Source organism: Pollicipes pollicipes, unplaced genomic scaffold (genome assembly GCF_011947565.3).
Source record: "Pollicipes pollicipes isolate AB1234 unplaced genomic scaffold, Ppol_2.1 Scaffold_6138;HRSCAF=7277_pilon_pilon_pilon, whole genome shotgun sequence".
NCBI classification, from domain to species: domain Eukaryota; kingdom Metazoa; phylum Arthropoda; class Thecostraca; order Pollicipedomorpha; family Pollicipedidae; genus Pollicipes; species Pollicipes pollicipes.
Window position 1 is genome coordinate 26,619,900 of NW_023596818.1, and position 18,435 is coordinate 26,638,334.

The 18,435-nt window shown below is 54.1% G+C and overlaps 1 protein-coding gene across 1 annotated transcript in view; it reads left to right on the forward strand.

Annotated features, from left to right (window-relative positions):
- The first annotated feature begins 9,925 nt into the window (after positions 1-9,925).
- LOC119105515 (homeobox protein araucan) overlaps positions 9,926-18,435 on the forward strand; it is a 51,737-nt gene continuing 43,227 nt past the window's right edge. Inside the window, exons 1-2 of the mRNA XM_037228979.1 lie at positions 9,926-10,206; positions 15,939-16,175. Coding sequence (XP_037084874.1) covers positions 10,171-10,206; positions 15,939-16,175 — 273 coding nt within the window. The 5' untranslated portion in view covers positions 9,926-10,170. The remainder of the gene's footprint in view (positions 10,207-15,938; positions 16,176-18,435) is intronic.

Consider the following 18,435-nt stretch of genomic DNA (forward strand, 5'->3'; position numbering starts at 1 on the left):
CGGTTCGATACTCATTAACACTGTCGCCGTAACCCGATTCCACTCGGCAGCGGTCCCCGGGCGCCGCGGGCGCCGGCGCGCGGGCCGCCGCCGCTCTCGGCCGGCAGCGCCATGCATAAGTCAGGGTGTTGTGACGCCTCGGGCGCCGGTTATCAGCGGGTCGTCACCCACCATCAGCGGTCGATGCTTCCGCGCCGCTTTACGAGCGCGGAGCGTGTCGCGCGGGTGCGAGTCGCGCGCCGCGTGATGCCGCTCACTCGATTTGGCGGCCATCTTGCGGCGTCCGGGGAATTCGCGGCTTTGTCGGCGTCGGCGCCGGAGGAAATTAGACACCAGGTGTTTCGACGACGATCGGGTTGCAGCCAGCTAAATTAATATCCGCGTGTTTTGTGTTGAGGAAGGGGAGCAAACAACAATAAATAGGTTGGGGCAGGCGCCTCGTGACGAGACAATGACGGAAGTTTATGACACGCCGGAAATGCTGTCTCCCAGTGGGACTGCGTTTGCCGCGCAAGGCTTGAGAACGGCGGCTTGTCTGTCCTTAGTGGGATTCTAGAACGTTCACCTCGAACTCAGCCAGCCAAGCTGTAGTCCGGGGCTGAATAGCCATGGTAAACCGGGCATGCCCCAGGACTGAACACAAATCGCTGCATGCCGGTCAACTGTTAACAAATCAATGGATTTTTCGGGGCCGAATTTTTTCATCGAAGTACTGTTGTCCGAATCCTGCCCTGACTCTCCGATATGTGCATGATACAGGTCTTTTCCCCCCTGGCCCAGGTCCTCCAGCATTCGTCGAACCACAGCACACCATGTTCATAATTCCATGTCTGCTTACCTCTGATGTTGGCCCTGCTTATGCACCTCTCGCATATTTCATCCTGATCTTTCCCATGTCTGCTCAGTACCCACATCGTCGCGTCCGGCCCCGACGCAGACGTCCGGCCTGCAAGGCCTTCCGACGTCCGCCCCGCCCTCCCCTCTCTCGCGCCTTCCGTCGGCCCTCCTCCCCGCCTCAGTCGACGCTGTTTGCCTTTGTGAACAGAAGTTAATTAGATACGAGGAGTCGGCGGCACTTAGACACGCGCGCCCACTCCGCCCCCTCCCCGGGGAGCCGGCGCTAATCATGCCTGGTCATCTATCAGGCCTACGATAGGCGTTTGTTTTGAAGCGGCTTTCACCACGGAGCAACTGGGGCGATAAGAACGCCGGATAATGACGGCTCGCCGCCTGGTTGCACCGCGGAGAGGTGTTTGTTTGGTCGGCCGGGCGCCGTGATGGGTCGGTCGCGAGCTGTGCGCGGTGTGCCCCCGGGGACGGTCCTAGCCCCACTGTTTTTCCGCGCGCGACGCATGATCGGCCTGATTAACACTCGGGCCGACTTGATTAGCGCTAATGAGTGCGCTGATAATTTAAGGGTATTTACTTAGGTTAAACGCCTTGTCACCGGCGGCGCGGTAAAAACTGTTTGCTCTGGAGGCAGCCGGACTGGAGCGTGCGCCGGCGCTGACAGCCTGTCCGAGGCGTGGCAGCTAATAGAAACATTATCCAGTTCTTGCCAGCGCTGTTGCCGGCGCCAGTGGCAGTCACAGCAGACCCGGCAGACCCTCTGCCTCCCCCCCCCCCCCCCCTCCCCCGCCCGCCCGTGCCCGGCTGTCCGCCGGGGGCATCCGGCCGCGCCGGCAGGGAGTCCTGTGGGCGGACATGTCCGGCCAAGCATGAGGCAGCGGCTGGAACGGGCTTGGTCGGGTGGACCCGAGCCGGCGCAGAGTGAGTTGGTGAGCGTTCTAGCGCGGGAGAGGTCCGGGCGCCGATGTTATCAGCGCCCGCCGCCAGCCCCCTAAGCAGTAGGACAAAACGTTGACCAGACGATGCAACAGGCGACGCTTCATGCACCTCGTCAGGATCATTGCAGAGCCTGGGCACGCTGTTACCGCATATCTGGTCGTCTGAATAGCCCCCTTCTTAACAAAGTATGCCTCTCCGACGCTCACGCAATGGGGCAATCTGATCTTGGAAACGACACTATATCTAAGCAGGCTAATTAGATGCAACATCATATCTTGATAGCTTAGTACCTAGTACAGGAAGGATGATCATCAACTGGGAAATAGGCTGACAGATCGGTTTACGGGGTCCAATTTTTGCTATGCATGAAGTTCATATAATCAGCCTGCTGCATTCATTAACACGAGAATAGGAGCCATTTGTACTCATGAAATCCAAGGACGTCTTAAAGCGAATGCACGCTAACACGTTGCAATTCGCTCCCAATGCGTGCATGAAGTGGCCCCGAGCGCGTGCTGTTCCCGTTCGGTGGTTATCATGACCAGACAACACAAGCTAGAAGTTACTGCGCCTAAGCCACAGTCACCAAGATTGCTCATGTCCGCGCTGCGTCGTAACATTACTGCAACTGCGACAACATAACTTGTAATTGCATCGAAACAAAATTTCACCCTTGCAAAGCACGCTTTATTTATATGACTTAATAACAATTACAAAGAATTGGGATATTTCAGCAGACAAAGCGGAACGGGAAACGGAGCAGAAAACAACTGCATACGGAGGCATTGCGATGGTAACAGTGGTGCGTCGGAAAGACATGCAACGCGTAATGAAACGTGCAATGAAAACGAACTTTTAAGGCCGAGCAATACATTGTCGCTGATACGATGAGCTTCTCCGGATATATAGCTGACATCCGGACAAAAGAGCAGCTTTGGGCTATAGATGGATTCTACAAGTAGGTTATGTCTCTACGCATGACAAAGTTTTTTTCCTTGCCGCCGCAGCTTTCCGTCCTGGGTGGTGTACTGGGGATTGTGCCATATCAGCAATGGATAGGATCCTGGTTGTAAGGCCAAAGCTAGATGAATCGCTTCCTTCCGCCAAAAAAGACTTTTCCTCGTGCTTCAGACAACGTGGACCAGCCCGCAGGACAGACTTGAGTTTAAGCCCTTACCTGTTTTGCTCCAGAAGCGCAGTATTGTATATCATTGGGATCTGGCCAATGGCTGTGTCGCTACCAACGCGAATTTCAAACCACCTAAAAGATGCACATGCCTGAAACAAACGCCTAAAACACAAGAATACATCCAAAATGCATATTTCGTGTTTTTGGAAACATGTAATTCGCACCTCCCCATACATTTTGCGAACCTCGGCTTCTGCTCGAACCCACGCAAAAAGACAGACAAGCCGCGAGACCCAACATTGTCTGAATGTGTGCCTCAGAATATTATGTGTATTGCACTTTTGTATTATTCTGTGCGCTTCGGTTACAATTTGTACGCGTGGGTGAATGTATGTCTTAACCTAACACCATGACTCTGGGCAGTATCAGCGGCTTGTAGGTGTGGATTGCCGTACGTTTATGCAAACCCAAACCCAAATCCAAATACAAATACAGGTCCAACACGATTCATACCGTCCTATGTGGTTACTGACACCAGACACCGATCAGTGCGCGGACACGTCCTGCTGTGTTTGATCCGTCCCATTGCTTGTTAATGAACCCCTCGCAGCATCGCTTCGCTGCGCCGTTTCCTGGCCGCATGGCGCGGTCAGCCTCGGCCGTTATCCCGCGGCGTGCTGCCGCCGGGGCGGCGGGGCGGCTCGGGCAGCTGCGCCAGCTCGTCGCCCGCCTCGACGGGGTGCCCCGCGCGCACCGCCCGCCCGTCCTCCGGGGAACCGCCGTCCGGAAGAGGAACGAGCGCGCGCGGGAAGAGAGACGAGCGCGGCCGACGAGAAGTGGCGATAGTTTGTCTTGTTGCCGCCGCTGACAACTTCATTAAATTATTCCGGCGCGGCGGGGATGCAGGCTGGCTGGGCGGCTGCCGGCGACACCGGCGCGACACGCGCGACGCTGTGCCGTCGGCGGCGACGTTTTTCAGCGACCGGTGCGAGCGGCGTGTCGCGCCGCTGTGTCAGGGCATGGCACGCGGTGGGAGGGGTAGCGGCAGAACGCGCTGGGGAAGGAGGGCTGGGTGGGGAGACGCTCGGGGGGGGGGGGGGCGGTGCGGTGAGGAAAGGCAGAGCTGTCTGAGGGATCGGGACTCGGGTGCTGGTTGGGGTGACTAGGTCAAGCGTTTCAGCGAAGAACACCAGTGCAGAGATGGAGAACACGACCGGCTGGTGGGTTGCCAGGCCGTGGTACCGACCACCTGCACGGAGGTGCCCCGGTTCGAACTCAGACACGTGTCCTCCGTCCTGCCGCACGAAAGCACCTTCGGCACCGGACTCCGACACGTGTCCTCCACCCGCCGTGGACCGCCCCTCTCACCGCCGACTGAGAGGACCGAGGAGCCGTCCCCCCGGCCACGCGGCGCCCGTGTCCGCCCCAGCGGACCGCCCTTCTCACCGCCGACTGAGAGGCCCGAGGAGCCGTCCCCCCGGCCACGCGGCGCCCCATGTCCGCCGCAGCGGACCGCGCGGCCTCCTCACCTCTTCAGCCTCGCCAAAGCGCCGGCCACACATCCCCGTAATGCTCCCCGAAGAATTCGGGGCATAGTCGGGCGGCGCGGGGGTCCCGGCGGGAGCCCCGGGAGCCGGCTCCCACCGCGCGCGCCCCACCTGGCGCATTGAAATAAAACGCCCGCCTGCCAACTAACTCAATATTAATGCCACTGTTGATACGGCAGGAGATATATTGCACTTTGTTAGTGGCGCCCGACTTGGCGCGTGTGTGTTAACAATGAGTCGAAGGCCCGGGCACGCCGCTGTGCCCGACGGCCGCTTAAGTGATGGCCGCCGCGCCGCCTCTCGCCGCCTGCGCCGCCTTTCGCCGCGGCGATTCGCGCGCGACCGACGCGGAAGAGGTGAGGTCATCGTTTACGACGCCGGCGCCGAGCGACGACGGCGCTGCTGCCGCCTCGCGATGGATTATCTGGCGCGCGGCGCGCCGGCCGCGGCTGAGACTAGCGACGTGTGTTTACGCATGTGGCGCGCGGCGCGGCGGCGCTGGTCGCGCTGCCGGCGCGGCGTGTCATGACACGCCTGACACGGTGTCTATTTGCGGCGGCGGAGGCGGCGGCTGGCGGCCGTCGTGGGAATTGAACGGACGCTCTGTTCTGGAGTAGCTGACCGCGGACTGGTGAAGTTTGTATGAGGTCATCACTGGAGCTGACGGTGACCGAATTAAAGAGCGCGTTTGTCCCGATCGATACCTGGGCATTGATTCAGTGTTTTTTTCTGGTCGCCTATGACCACCTTGGAAGGAGAGGGCCAGTCGAAACAAGTGCACACGTGCAAGTTCACCGCCGGTAATTTCGGGATGACGGACGGAGGTCCTTGAATGCCCATCTTTTCATGCATCACTTTATTTGTACTGTTGAATTTGAAATGAATGGGGGGGTCCCCTGTGCTCAATTCCCACGTGCCTTCCCCTCAGCGCCGTCACTGCTTGCATCGGTGGCAAATCCATGCATGCCCTCGCACCTATCAGCAATCTCGAGAGCTAAGGTGATGGGCTGGAGCCGCGCGAGGGCATCGTCCGAACATTGGAGCCCACACCCACGCACGCTTACCGTGTGAAAGCGGCGGCCTCGGAGCGCTTCGCCAGCCAGCTCCGACAACGGTGTCGCCGCCCGTCTGTCCACCTCCCAATCAACACCCGCTTCTCAACTGAGCGGCCAATCAGCGCCCTTTTGAACGGTGGACGCGGCCGGCGCCGACTCGCCGGCCAGCCGGCCCGCTCTGACTTGCCCAATCTCCTGAATAGAAGCCGAAACGCTTGGCAAACCTCGTGATCATGTACGAAGCGCACTGTCATGCATGCTCGGCACACACGCCGCCCGCTAAGCCTTCTTTGATTGCAGGCTTGGCATGCAGCGCACCCCCGCTTTCCACAAAGGGACTGCGGGACAGCGGGCGGCTGGGGCTTTCTCGGAAGTTCGCATTGTGCCGCGCCGCTGCCCATTACCCGCCTCAGCGTCTGGTGGCGGTTCAGTGCTGGCGTTGCGTCTGTTTGCTCCTGGAGCCATGGTGTAAGTTGCGTGCATTGCGTGATGCCCAGCAACCTGTTTGCGTTACTGGGCACTCTGTACACTGTATGGTGCAGTTTGTGTACTTCAGCAAGCTCGTAGACCAGCGTTTCGTCAGTCCTCTGCCGCCCTGGGCCACAATCACTCTGGGGCTCCTCGGTCAACATGGGACAGCTTCAACAAGTCATGCACTGGTAGTTGCCAGTTGAGGTGATCACTGAAATCCCGATGCTCCTACGGAGGCGAGGACAGTTGTTTCACCGGCTGTTATTGGTTCCATAGATTTCCGTGATGGGCGCCGGTATAGCCAAGCGTCAGAGAGTATCTGCCCGTCATCCGTCTCAAAGTTGAATTGTCGTAGGTTGGAGGCGCCTGGCGGTCTTGCTTCTGACCCTCCCTCCAGCCGACGATTGGGAGCAAGACACCAATCAGTGTCGCACTATCAATACCAGCAATAGTGGATAGTAGCGCTAAACGTACCAGTAATAATGGAAACAATCGGAACACTGTTCGATCGTCTTTCCACAAAAGTTCTTAAAAACGTGGCCATGGTGAGGCTGAGCTTAACGACTGCTTCGCCCTCCCCCCCCCCCCCCCGCCGGCAGTAACGTACCCATAACTCTGGTTTAGGCAGACGAGGGGGGCAATGGAGCAAAACGAAAAAGAGCGAAAAACGGATACTCCCTCTAGAACGAAAAACGGATACTTCGCCTCCTTGCGTTGGTCTGCTGGTAAACGGTATAATAGCTGGAACATTCCCACCAAGATTCGACGCTGGATCCGTCTTAGCTGAGATTGTGTGTGACTGGGCGCGTTCTCCTCACATTTCCAGTCCTTCTGGACCGAGGGGATGACTGGACAAGGCTGAAGCTGCGGCGGAATGGCCGCCAAATATTGCGACGATGACGCTGTGAGTCATTGCGGCGCGCACCAGCCGTAAAACGACTAGTGCTCATTTAGTGGCCCAAACTTCGCTGCATAAACCGGCGATAGTCGCTGAGGTTAGCTGTAAATGTACTTTTATATGTCGCGCGGCCGGGAACTTTAAGCTACAAAATTTAACGCGGTGGTTTGGCGACGTTTTCAAGCCTCCATACAAACTTTAAGGCGTTATTGACCCATGCGCGCGTAGTTTTACTGTCCAGTTGAGGTCCTGGGGTTTAAAGGAGGGCGCGATGCTTTGCAGGCAAAGTGCTCGCGTTGGCCTCCATAACCGGCGCCACTGAGGAAATGTGCGTTGCAGCAATCAGGGCTTGGGTTCACCGCTGATCGATTAGCTGCACCCAGCTGGTGCGGATGTCTTCTTTTCTTTTTGACTGGTGTAGTACCATAGCTGTTACTTGAACGATGTGTTTGCTGGGCGAGGCCAAGATAGCGTGCGTCAGAAGATGGAGCTCAGCAGAAACTGACAAATGCGGGAATCGAGCAGCGGCGTCTGTCCAAAGGGCCTCTGCGGGGGGAGGGGGGAGGACTTGTCAGAAGCTGGAGCTCAGCAGAAGCTAACAAATGCTGGAGTTGAGCAGCGGCGTCTGTCAGGATCTCGCAATCAATTTTATAATTGCACACAGCAATAGCATGACCTGGAGATCATTCTTACTATTACGATGCGTAAGAGGTTATGACACATTAGTAGTTGTGACACATTAGGTGTTTCGAACATTAGGTGTCATGGTACATCAGTGGCTGCGAACATTAGGTGTTGCGATAATCCCCCGAAATGATGGGTAGTCCTAGTCACTTTCGCCCGAACCGGACCGTTCCTACCGATTTTACACAGCTACGTGGCTACGTACACACAGACGGCCAGCTACGTACACACAGCTACGTACACAGCCTTGCGTATTGTTCAGACCGCTTGATATTTGAACGATAATCACTCACTGGCACAATAGTCAGCAGGAAATTGGCCAGAGATATAGTCATTCCGTATATTTGGAATGATTTTGAGCCGTATGGATCCACAGATTGACTGGCGTATCAAGAAAGCTTTCGCTCTTATCTGAAAATAGCAAATAGTATGCCTGCGAAGATGCGTAATACGCCACTTCCTCAGAAGGAATACCAAGCATCACATACCTAGGTGTGTTCAAATACCTGTAAATATGCCTGGGATTGCTGCTTCTTGTCAAACACATAAGAGTTTCAAAAGTGCGAGGTGTGTGGTAAAATGGTCATGGCAGGTGAAGCGGTGATACGTTATCCAAAACTCGCATTCGCTGCATCGAAAAGGCATCGGCTTCCAAAAATTTCCTAGTGTTTAATTTTTAAGAGCGACCAGGAACTGCTGATTCCCTTCCAAAACACATAATTTTTCAACATGAACAGCATGCTCTCAATAATTGTAGTTTTCAACCCTTGCTCCTTGTCTTCGGTCCTACCGCTATGACCTGGACACTGGCATGAGGACATTGCCACTGCGACGGGATCATCCGCCATAGAGCCCTGGCAAAGGACAAAATTACACATGATTACCTGTCTAAAGCAAACAATCTTGACAAGTGAATGAGGCCGGTGTGTAGCACCTTTCTGCATAAATAATTCTGAAAAACATTTTGGTAACAGCAATGGCATTGAAAGGATTGTATATCATCCCAGAGGACGAACGAAACAAGCTTGAACTATATCTCAAGAACAAAATGTATGCCATTTTTCTTAAATAGAGATGTTTCGACACAGCCCAGGCAGAACAAAGGATTGAATGCCCTGTTCAGCTTTTCGCTTCTGGCTCAGCTATGCCTACAGCTAAGCTGAGGGGTATCATGAGGGTCAGCTATCTTGATATCCACAGACGTGCCGCGCAGAATCCTTTGTAGCCGGTGCTCAAGGTACAGCAGGTTTTGTCTGCAGGGTCTCAAAAACTTGTTTTATGTTTAAAAATCGGGAATTCCAAAAGCTTTACAGTTGCAGCCTGCCTGGATTAGGTTGAAAATTCAAGTCACCAAAAAATGTCGCTTCAAGTCCAGGCGGCGTTAAATTTCCGTGATGCTGTCATTTTTAAAGTTAATTATTTAGCTCACCCTGCCCAGCACCATGGGTCAAGTCCACCACATATTTGAGTGTTCTGATAAGCGGCATTCGTATCTTCCAAAGAGTTTGTTTAACCCAAACTGTTATCAGTCACCACCCGGAAAAAACAATGTCCTGACAGCGTTACACTGTGTGATACATGCACAGATGCAGAAGCTTTCTTCGGATTTGGTTTTAAAAAGTTGTTTTCGGTGCGCTTAATCCAGATACAGATGGGAGGAAAGGGTCATAAAGGTCACAGGACCTCCCTGAGACAACACTGACGAAAAAATAAGGTGGGTCCAGCGAATAGAACATATTTCGGAATGGCGCGAAACCCCGTTATACGACCCAAGAAAAAAATCGGTCCACCTTGGCGAATTCTTGGATCAATATCTGACTTCACCTTTTCAGCGATCCAACTGTCTCATCTAGTCCAGCCACTTTTCATTGGCATTCCCATCGTGGTGAGCCTCAATCGACCACGCGACCACAACTTACAGCTGCATCTGAGCACGGCCTTGTGAAGCCCTGGGTTCTATGTTCATTGTAGCGTGCTGCGAACACAACTTCCGGCAGCTTCCAACCGACGTCCCGTTAGGCAGCCTGAGCGCCTCATTAACCCGCCGCTGACTGTGCCGACCCGTCCCTGGGCGCTGTCTGACCCGACCCGCGGGACCAGGTTGACCTGACGCTGCCGCCGGCGGCCGCCGTGTCGGCGCATGTCCTCCATGTTTTCCGCTCATCTGTTGGCCACCGACAAATGGGACCATGCCGCGACCAGACGAACACGCATCGGCCGGCTCCCGATCGATAGCGGGGCGGAGCCTGCACGCGACCAATCAGCGAGCGGCGGGGTGGAGCCTGCGCCGGCCGGCCGGCTGGCTCCGCCCCCCGCTGGCCGGCCGCGGCGTCAGTGCGGCGCCGCACCACAAACGGCAGCCAGCGGCGGGACGGTGTTCCGGCCCGGGTTTCGTGTCCGCTCGTCGAACAGCAGTTGAACACGCCGGACATGGGCCATCTTGATGGTATGCTAATGGGCTGTTAGCGGACGGCACGGTGGACAGTGCAGCGCGTGGACTCGGCGGCAGCGGCGGTGGGTGGACAGTGCGGAGGAGTGGTCGGCGCGGAGGAACGCGAGGACACTGCGGACGTGACGCGTGCGCGCGCTGCGGGGACGATGTCTGTGTATCCTGGTCTCGGGTCGGCGCCGCAGGTGAGTCACCAGTCGCCTGTTAGCGCAAGTCTGACGTCACTGCCGGACGGTGGACGCTCCTCGCTACCGCACGCTATTGTGCTGCCGCGTTTTTGCTTTCTAAGCCTGCTGTCACCCTTTCCCGAACTCTAACAATTTGACAACGCACATCAACCGCAGACAGTGAACTTTCCGCTCCCGGATTACGCGCGTGCCTCCCACCATCCCACGCCGCCCACCACCCGCTGCGCCTGCCTCCCCTTCCACGCCGTCCAGACCTGCCGCGCGGCCACGCAGTTCCACCGAGCCAGCGTTCCCCCGCCGCCGCAGCCGGCCACGCGCGCCATCAATAACCCGGTCCGCCCGGCCGCCGCCGCCGTCGCCGACGTCGGGGCCGCATCGGCCGACGCCGTTCCAGCCATCATCGGCGGCGACGGCTCGGCCGTAAACGGGCCGTTCGCCGGGCATTGGCGGCCGGCGGCGCCGTAAGTGCCGAAAGGATGTTGAGCCCGGCTCCCGGTGGCTCCCGGCCGCTTCTGGTGGCTCCCGGCGGCTCCCGGCGGCTCCCTGGTGGCTCCCTGGGCACCCGGCGTCCCGGCAGCTCCCTGTGCATCTGGGACCCGGAGCTCCTGACAGCCAGCTGGATACCCGGTACGTCAGGAGCTGCCGGAGGCCAGGAGGCCGCCGGGAAGCCCCGGTGAGAGTGAACAATACTGCGGAGCCCTGTTGACCGACGCTGCTGGCTGTGTTGTCACTCGTTTTATTAATCGGGCAGTAGCTGAAGCCAGTCGATGCAGCTTATGACGGGATTCAGACAGGAAACATTCAGACTGGAGTGGGGGTCAGGGGTGGCGGTACTCCGAACGTTTTGAGAGCATGCCACAGCTGAAAAATCCCTGAAAACTATGTAATGTTCAGACATTCCTTCAAAGCACCTAAAAAGCTTGCACATTTCAAGTTGGCGCCAGCTTCAGAGATGAGGCCAGACGTGCTTACATGCAAACATCTATGGACAGAAAGTGGCGCATGTCGACAAGTTGGAAAAAGCAATTGTCCGCGGCTTCAAACTAAAACGGTACCCACGGAATGCAGTTGCAAGAACAAGGGGAGATTCAAAATTAGATTTCCACCCCTTCTTCTCACTGCCCCAGTGGTTTCTAGACCGACCTCAAAACTCCTCGCAACACCGTTACCATATGAACGCCACCTTTACCCACTGGGCGTGACCCCGCACAGTGAGTGCTTCGACGGACTCAGCCTCTCCACCACAGACCGCGCCGTATCCGAGCACTTCTGAGCTAAGCCCTCGCGAGGGGTGAGTCAACAGCTCGGCCTCAGCCCCTGTCGAGCGGCCGGCCGGCTGTAGCGAGCACGCGGGGCCGGACGCGCTGCGCCCGCTCATATCAGAAGGGGAATTGAATGTGAGCTTTGGTGTTGGAACTGATAACTGTCGACACGTCGTTGTGACTCGACGAAGGGAAAATTATCCCGGAAGCACGCACATGATAAGTTACATGAGCCGCTTTGAACTTACAACATGCCCGCTTTCTTAATATCACCTGCTTGTAACGATAGCGACATTTGTGCACCGAGCAGGTGCTTTGTTGTCATTATGGTCGTGTGCCATTCCGTTGCAGAGAGATAAGCCAAAGTTCATGAGCTTAAATTGATGATTTCGCCGGTGTCCAATAATTGGGGTGTTACGAATGGAATGCGTTTGAACTATCTTCCTCGTCTGGCGTGTTAGTTTGTACACGACACATAAGGGCTGACAGGCAAGCACTATCCAGTCCTTCTCAGGACTTCATAACACTTGAGGACGCCGAAGGGTCAACTGGCCGAAACGTTGTGTGCAGACTAACGCACCAGACAAGGACGGTAGTCCGAACAGTTATTCCATCCGTAACACTAATATCTTGTTTCAATCCTTTTGTAAAACTGTAGTTTTGGTTTTGCTCAGAGGCTTTTTTCAGTCATCACGATTTCCGAATTAATCATGACCCAACTTGGCATTGAAGTGTGTGGAAATATCCTCGGGCAAAAATCATCAAACATTTGAATATTTATGGACATCCGAGCAAGATTCAGATGTTTACCGAATGTGAACAGTTGTACAAACCTCGTAATGTTCCAAAGCTGAATCTTCAGCTCCAGTACGTCCCTGTATGCACCTATATATTTTCCTTCAAAGTGGAATGCAGAGTCGTCAAAAAACCTGGGAACTGAGCTGTAAAGCCCGACTCACACAGATGGCACAAATATAACCAGCGGAATGCAGATAACGTAAAACAGTGAGCCAGACAACTGACCACGGCTGGTCATAAGGTTTATAGACGGCATGCCATTTTGTAAACGGTCGTAATAAAACACGAAACGAACGCTGCCCTGACTGATCTCGAACCAGGCTAGTACCTGCACCAAAGCGCAGTGCACCAATCACAAACAAAATCGGAACACATCGTCACTTAAAAGATCGGCGGTGTGCTATTCCCACTGCAGTCCGTGCAGCAGGTTGGGAAAGCCGACGCACAATGCGGCGCACATGGTAGCCACAACCTGATGCGCGGCCGATATCTTGAGCAGCAGCGCATTACAGCATGAGCGGGAAAGGTCGGTCCGGCAAAAGTTCACTCGAAATAAACACAAGATTGTGATCAGAGGGGAATTACGAGTTCCCGTGTTTAGAAAAGCTGACACTCTCAGCACACCGTGACTTTGAACACACATGCAACGGTCAGACTGCTCATAACATTTAGCTCAAGCTCATAAAATTAAGCTCAAGCTCGTAACATTTACCGGTGACTGCTCGATATTATCGTTTGACCAGAACCCCTGGTGTACTGAATATCTGTTATCTTTAACATAGCAGCTCATGATGCCGAAAATCCTGCGGCTGAACGTATTTCTGCCTGAAATCAAGATAAGAGAGGGATCACATTCCTGCTCGTTCCCTGTTTAATGTTTCTGGTCTTCGCAAAGAGCAGCATTTGGGCAATTTTCAAGAACTCTGGCAGTAAGCAAAGCAAGAAGCATAGGTATCCACTTGCAGTGGCCTGAGGCAATTCTATCAGCTTTGCGGTTGTCTGAATCAGTATTACCACACCGGTCTGGTAAACAATTGATATTTGACAATCCAAGAACGACATGGAATGATAGCGTTGCTACTGAAGGGGAAACTGAGCACATGGGCTGAACAAAACTGACTTCTCAACTTCTTGCTCCCTTCTCCACATCGCTTAATCTCATAGCCATGCTGATTAAAAGGCTTGAGAACCCATCAAACCCGATGAAATAACGCTCTTGGTGTGCGTGCGTGAGACCTATGAGCCAGCATCAGAGGAGTGCAGTTTTAAAGGAGATGGTATCTCTAAATGCTCCCCGCCCTTCCCCCTTAAGCATAATGAATGTGTGGCATTACTTCGCCGCAGAGAAGGTTGATAGTCTGCTTATGTGCGTTACAGCAGTGTGTTTGGCACCCGCGCGGCTTCAAATAAAAGCGCGAAAGCACAGCCGGCATGAGTGAAAGTCAGGTGGAACGGCTCATCGTCGAGATCTAGTGCAGGCACCGCCTGCGTCTCCACCTTTAATTTCTGTGCTAATTTAGATACTAATTTGTTTCCCGCGTAGACATCTTTCACGTACCCGTACAGACAAAGCGCACACAGTATGCAAACCCAGCGCTGACATGCATAAGCGCCAGGCGTCCGGCGCAGCAGTGGGTGACGCACCGCGGGGTGGAGATTGATCAAATGCCATGCTCAAGCCGGGCTGACGGGACTTATCAGGTGAACTCAAGGGAACATCGTTGTCAGAGGCAGGCGATGCGAACTGGGCAACAGGCTCCCGCAGTCAGGCCAAGCAAAGAAAATAAAGACGCTCGTGTGATCTCGTGCCACGTTACGTTCTCGTGAATGATGGCTTCCAGAATCAATCATGGAATTTGGTCGGGTTGGCCTCCACAAATAATTACAGATCTAGAGAATGTCCAACAAGCTGAGCCCAAGCTTCAGATTTAAACATGTGTGTTTGCGTTGCCCTAGCGTGCCAATCAGCGGTCAGATAACAGATTTGCAAGTGTGCTCCCTGTTCCCCTCCCTCCTCCTCTCCTTCTTCAAGGCTCGCATTTTCGACGCCTGTTTGGCAAGCTGCTCCAGAAGCTATACTCTTGCGTAGTTCACTACACATCCCAAACTCGAAGCGAGTGCACGGGCAATGGTGAGGTGTACGTCGCTCTTTGCGTCTCCGGTAATTGAGAGATAACCACGACTTAATGTGTCTGAAGCGTACAGAGGGGGAATATCCAGTACAAGCACAGCCATCAGACGCAAGCTAGCCCAGCGGTTATAGCGAGCCACTTCAGCGAAAATCACTAAAGAACACAGTGCTAACAGCTTCTACGCCTCTTATATGCAAGTTAACAGATGTGACACGAGCGTGGAAGAGATACCACGAACAGTACAGAACAGGCATGGTTCAGTGTACGAGCTGCGATCAGTCCTCCTATCAGCTGTTCTCCTTACACATTACCTCGCTCCGTGTACAGACAGCAACTCGTTTCCAGTTGCATTTCAACGCACCATTCCTCCTCGCCCAGCCGGCGCGTTTCAGCAGCGCCGCCGAGCCTCAGTGCCTGGCAGCCCGTCCTCAGGCCCTCCAGCGACGCCCTGCCTGCCCAGCTTCTAACCCACAACCAACTGTTTACCCAGCCAATAACCGTGTCCGTCATCTGCGCTGGTAGAGAAGCCCCGTGCATGGGAATCTGTATTTGGTTGTTAATGGCGGCGTTTGTGCGTTTGCTGATGGATATATTCTGGCGCAATATCAGGTCTAGCGACCGATTGCTGTAGCAAAAGCGTGCTGTTTGGTATTCTTCCTTCTGATAAAATTGAATCACATGCTGCTTAACGATGAAACGTTACAGAATAATGCAGGCGGGTAGCTTTCCATGTGAGCCGTCCATGCTATGTTCATGCTGTCAAACCGATAAAGTCATCTCGGACACAATGTGCCATGCGTTTTTGCTAGACTATTCACACAAAAAGTTTTGTGGTCCCGTTTCCCGGAAAATTTTAAATGGCTTCTATGAATGTTTCGAGCCTTTGGCATCTGTTCCCTGAATATGCTTCTCACCATGGCGCAGGCAGCCCACACGCTGTTTCCTGCAGGAGCGCTCGGCGACGGCTGCGACCGCCAGCATCCCTGGCCGTCAAACTCACATAGACCACCTACTCCCCACCGCAGACACCATCAGCGACGTCTCACCAGCATCTTTGGCCGTTACACTCACACAGCCCACCTACTCCCCACCGCAGACACCATCAGCGACGTCTCACCAGCATCTTTGGCCGTTACACTCACACAGCCCACCTACTCCCCACCGCAGACACCATCAGCGACGTCCTCACCAGCATCTTTGGTCGTTACACTCACACAGCCCACCTACTCCCCACCGCAGACACCATCAGCGACGTCTCACCAGCATCTTTGGTCGTTACACTCACACAGCCCACCTACTCCCCACCGCAGACACCATCAGCGACGTCTCACCAGCATCCTTGGCCGTTACACTCACACAGACCACCTACTCCCCACCACAGACACCATCAGCGACGTCTCACCAGCATCCTTGGTCGTTACACTCACACAGACCACCTACTCCCCACCACAGACACCATCAGTGACGTCTCACCAGCATCCTTGAGCGTGCTACTGACCACGACACACCATGACCACCCTGCTCTCCCCCGCCGCAGGTGCTGCCGGCGACGCCTCCGACCACCAGCAGCTCGCCGAGTTCGCCGTGCTGCACGACGGGCCGGCCGATCCTGGCCGACCCGATCTCAGGTCACACGGTGTGCTCTTGCCAGCTGGACCCGGCGCGCGTGCTCAGCTACCCGCGCCTCAGCACCGCCGGCTACCCCTTCTCCGAGCAGGGCTACGTCGGCCTGCCCGACCCGGCCGCCGCCACCGCCGCGCTCTACGCCAACCTGGTCAGTGACTGCAGGACCGCTCATCCCTTTCGCGTCTTTTTCTTTGTGTGTGTATCACATGGGGAACATTTCCCATTCCCCATTCCCCTGTCCCCAACATTATAACTCACATTCCCCCACAACAGCCGGAGGCTTGACCGCGTCTTTTCCAGGGGTGGTTTCTTGAAGGTGGGATACGGAAGATTCAAATGTTTTGCATTGATTTCTTTGCTGAGGTCTTGGACTAGTGCGCCTTGCTAGCTGTTAGAGGCTTGGGAAAGTTTAAACAATTCCTGGTGTTTAGATGCAAATCGTGAAGTTCACGAGACGAACGAACCATTATCTGTATGCACAATTTTCACGGTTGTTTGCTTCCTACCTCACTTTGGGAGCAATGCAATTTTTCCGGATCATTGCGAGCGCCGTGTTATACGAGCGGCATCTCCTCTGGAAAGAGCTTCACTACGGTCTCAACTAGCGGCTTACGTAGATGAATTGACATGGCTGGCAATGTAAGCTGAGAAGGCTTCCGAGGAACGTCGGGAAATGGAGAGACAATCTGAGGAGTGCATACAAATAAGAGACAGCTTCCAACCTTAAGTGACCTCAGATGTCATGGTGAGGACCGCTTAAATCTACAGCAAGTATGCAGGCAAAATACCGCAAACATGATCGCCGTTTGCTTTTTGCTGTTGCAAATGCTTGCTCAACACTTGCCCTACACGAAACAATCTTCTCTCTAAAACGCCAGAGCTGCCTGAAGGCAGTTGGACACGCGTAATTAGGGTGTTTGGCTCATCCGAACCGAAATCAAACCACAACTATGCTACCAATGGGACAACACCAGCTGCGATCTGTGGCCTCACGGAATGCAATCTCAAGCAGGCGCATAATCCCGCTTCATACAGGCAGCTAAGGGGTGCTGACGATGGATACAAGACGTGGCCGTTCATGTCTGTTGTACTTCTTGCTGGTAGCATACGTGCCACCTGCATTAATCATGGCCTCCCACGGCCGCTCCGGACATCTGTCTTGCATCGGATCGTGTCGTGTCACTCTGGCAACAGCTGGCGGAGAGGCATGCGACCTTATCGGCTAAGCTCCATGTTATCAAAGTGCATGACATTTCTCTGGCTTCTTGTGGGTCGTCAAGTGCTGCATTGTAACCGCAAGCTGGTCCCTTAGACGCATTTGCTGGCGTAGAACAATCGCAGGACACGGACCAGCCATCTTGTTTGTCAGGAGCAGAGCCTCAATAGATTCGTTCGTGGGGTTGAAGACCAGTCTTTGCTGCAATGTATCTGAGCAATTGAACAACAGGTATCCCTGTATAAAACAGAAATATAACCACATATAACAAATGCAAATCGTCATATATGAGGATTTCGCAGAATTTACTGCCTTCAGCGTTTTCTGGTTATTTTGGGCTTTATGTTAGGGGATAAGACGAGCATTGTGTAGTGTCAAAACAACATAAAGAGCTGCCAAGCTTCGCCCATACCAGCAATGTCTTACTTTGCTCTCAGTTGACAAACTTAGGGATTATATTGACGTGTTGACGTCTTAGGGATTATCGTGACGCGATTATCTTGACGTGATACTACCAACCAACGTACGTGTGCGCAATGCTGGAAATATGTCGCTTGCACGATGGGTGTATGAGATTCGGAGTGTGGCTATAGTTTCTATGAGTGTCCATGCGTCCATGTAGTTTCTATGTCACAGATGGCTACAAATGCACAAACTACAGCCGGCCATTTTTGAATGACACCACTTTGTCACATGTATTTTCAGGGTTGTTTCCTTTCGAGATCTAGCCGCGTGATACGTGGAACAGCCTGCACTGCCAGGAGCATAAATAACAAACAATATGCTCGCAGGTGCTTGACGACATGTATACATTACATATTACATACATTACATTATACATATTGGCGGAGCATCCACGGCATACACCCACACTGCCACACGCTCACATCGCACTTTTCGAGGACTCATTTTATCCCGTGGTGGAAATAGTTTGCTGAACGTGTGTTTTCTTTGCTTGTAAGCTGTAGAAATGCGGGACCATGGGCGCTGCATGAGTTATTGCATAAAAAGATCAACAAAGCTAACGAAGATTGGGCTTGTATGCCCATTACAAGTTGACAGGTATTGATGCCTCATCCCAATCAACACTGTGTCGATTTGTAACACAGTTTGACTTATGATTACGGCAGTTATTTATGTCTGCTCGTAGGCACACGCCAGGTGTCATATATCGCACATCACTGACGCGTAT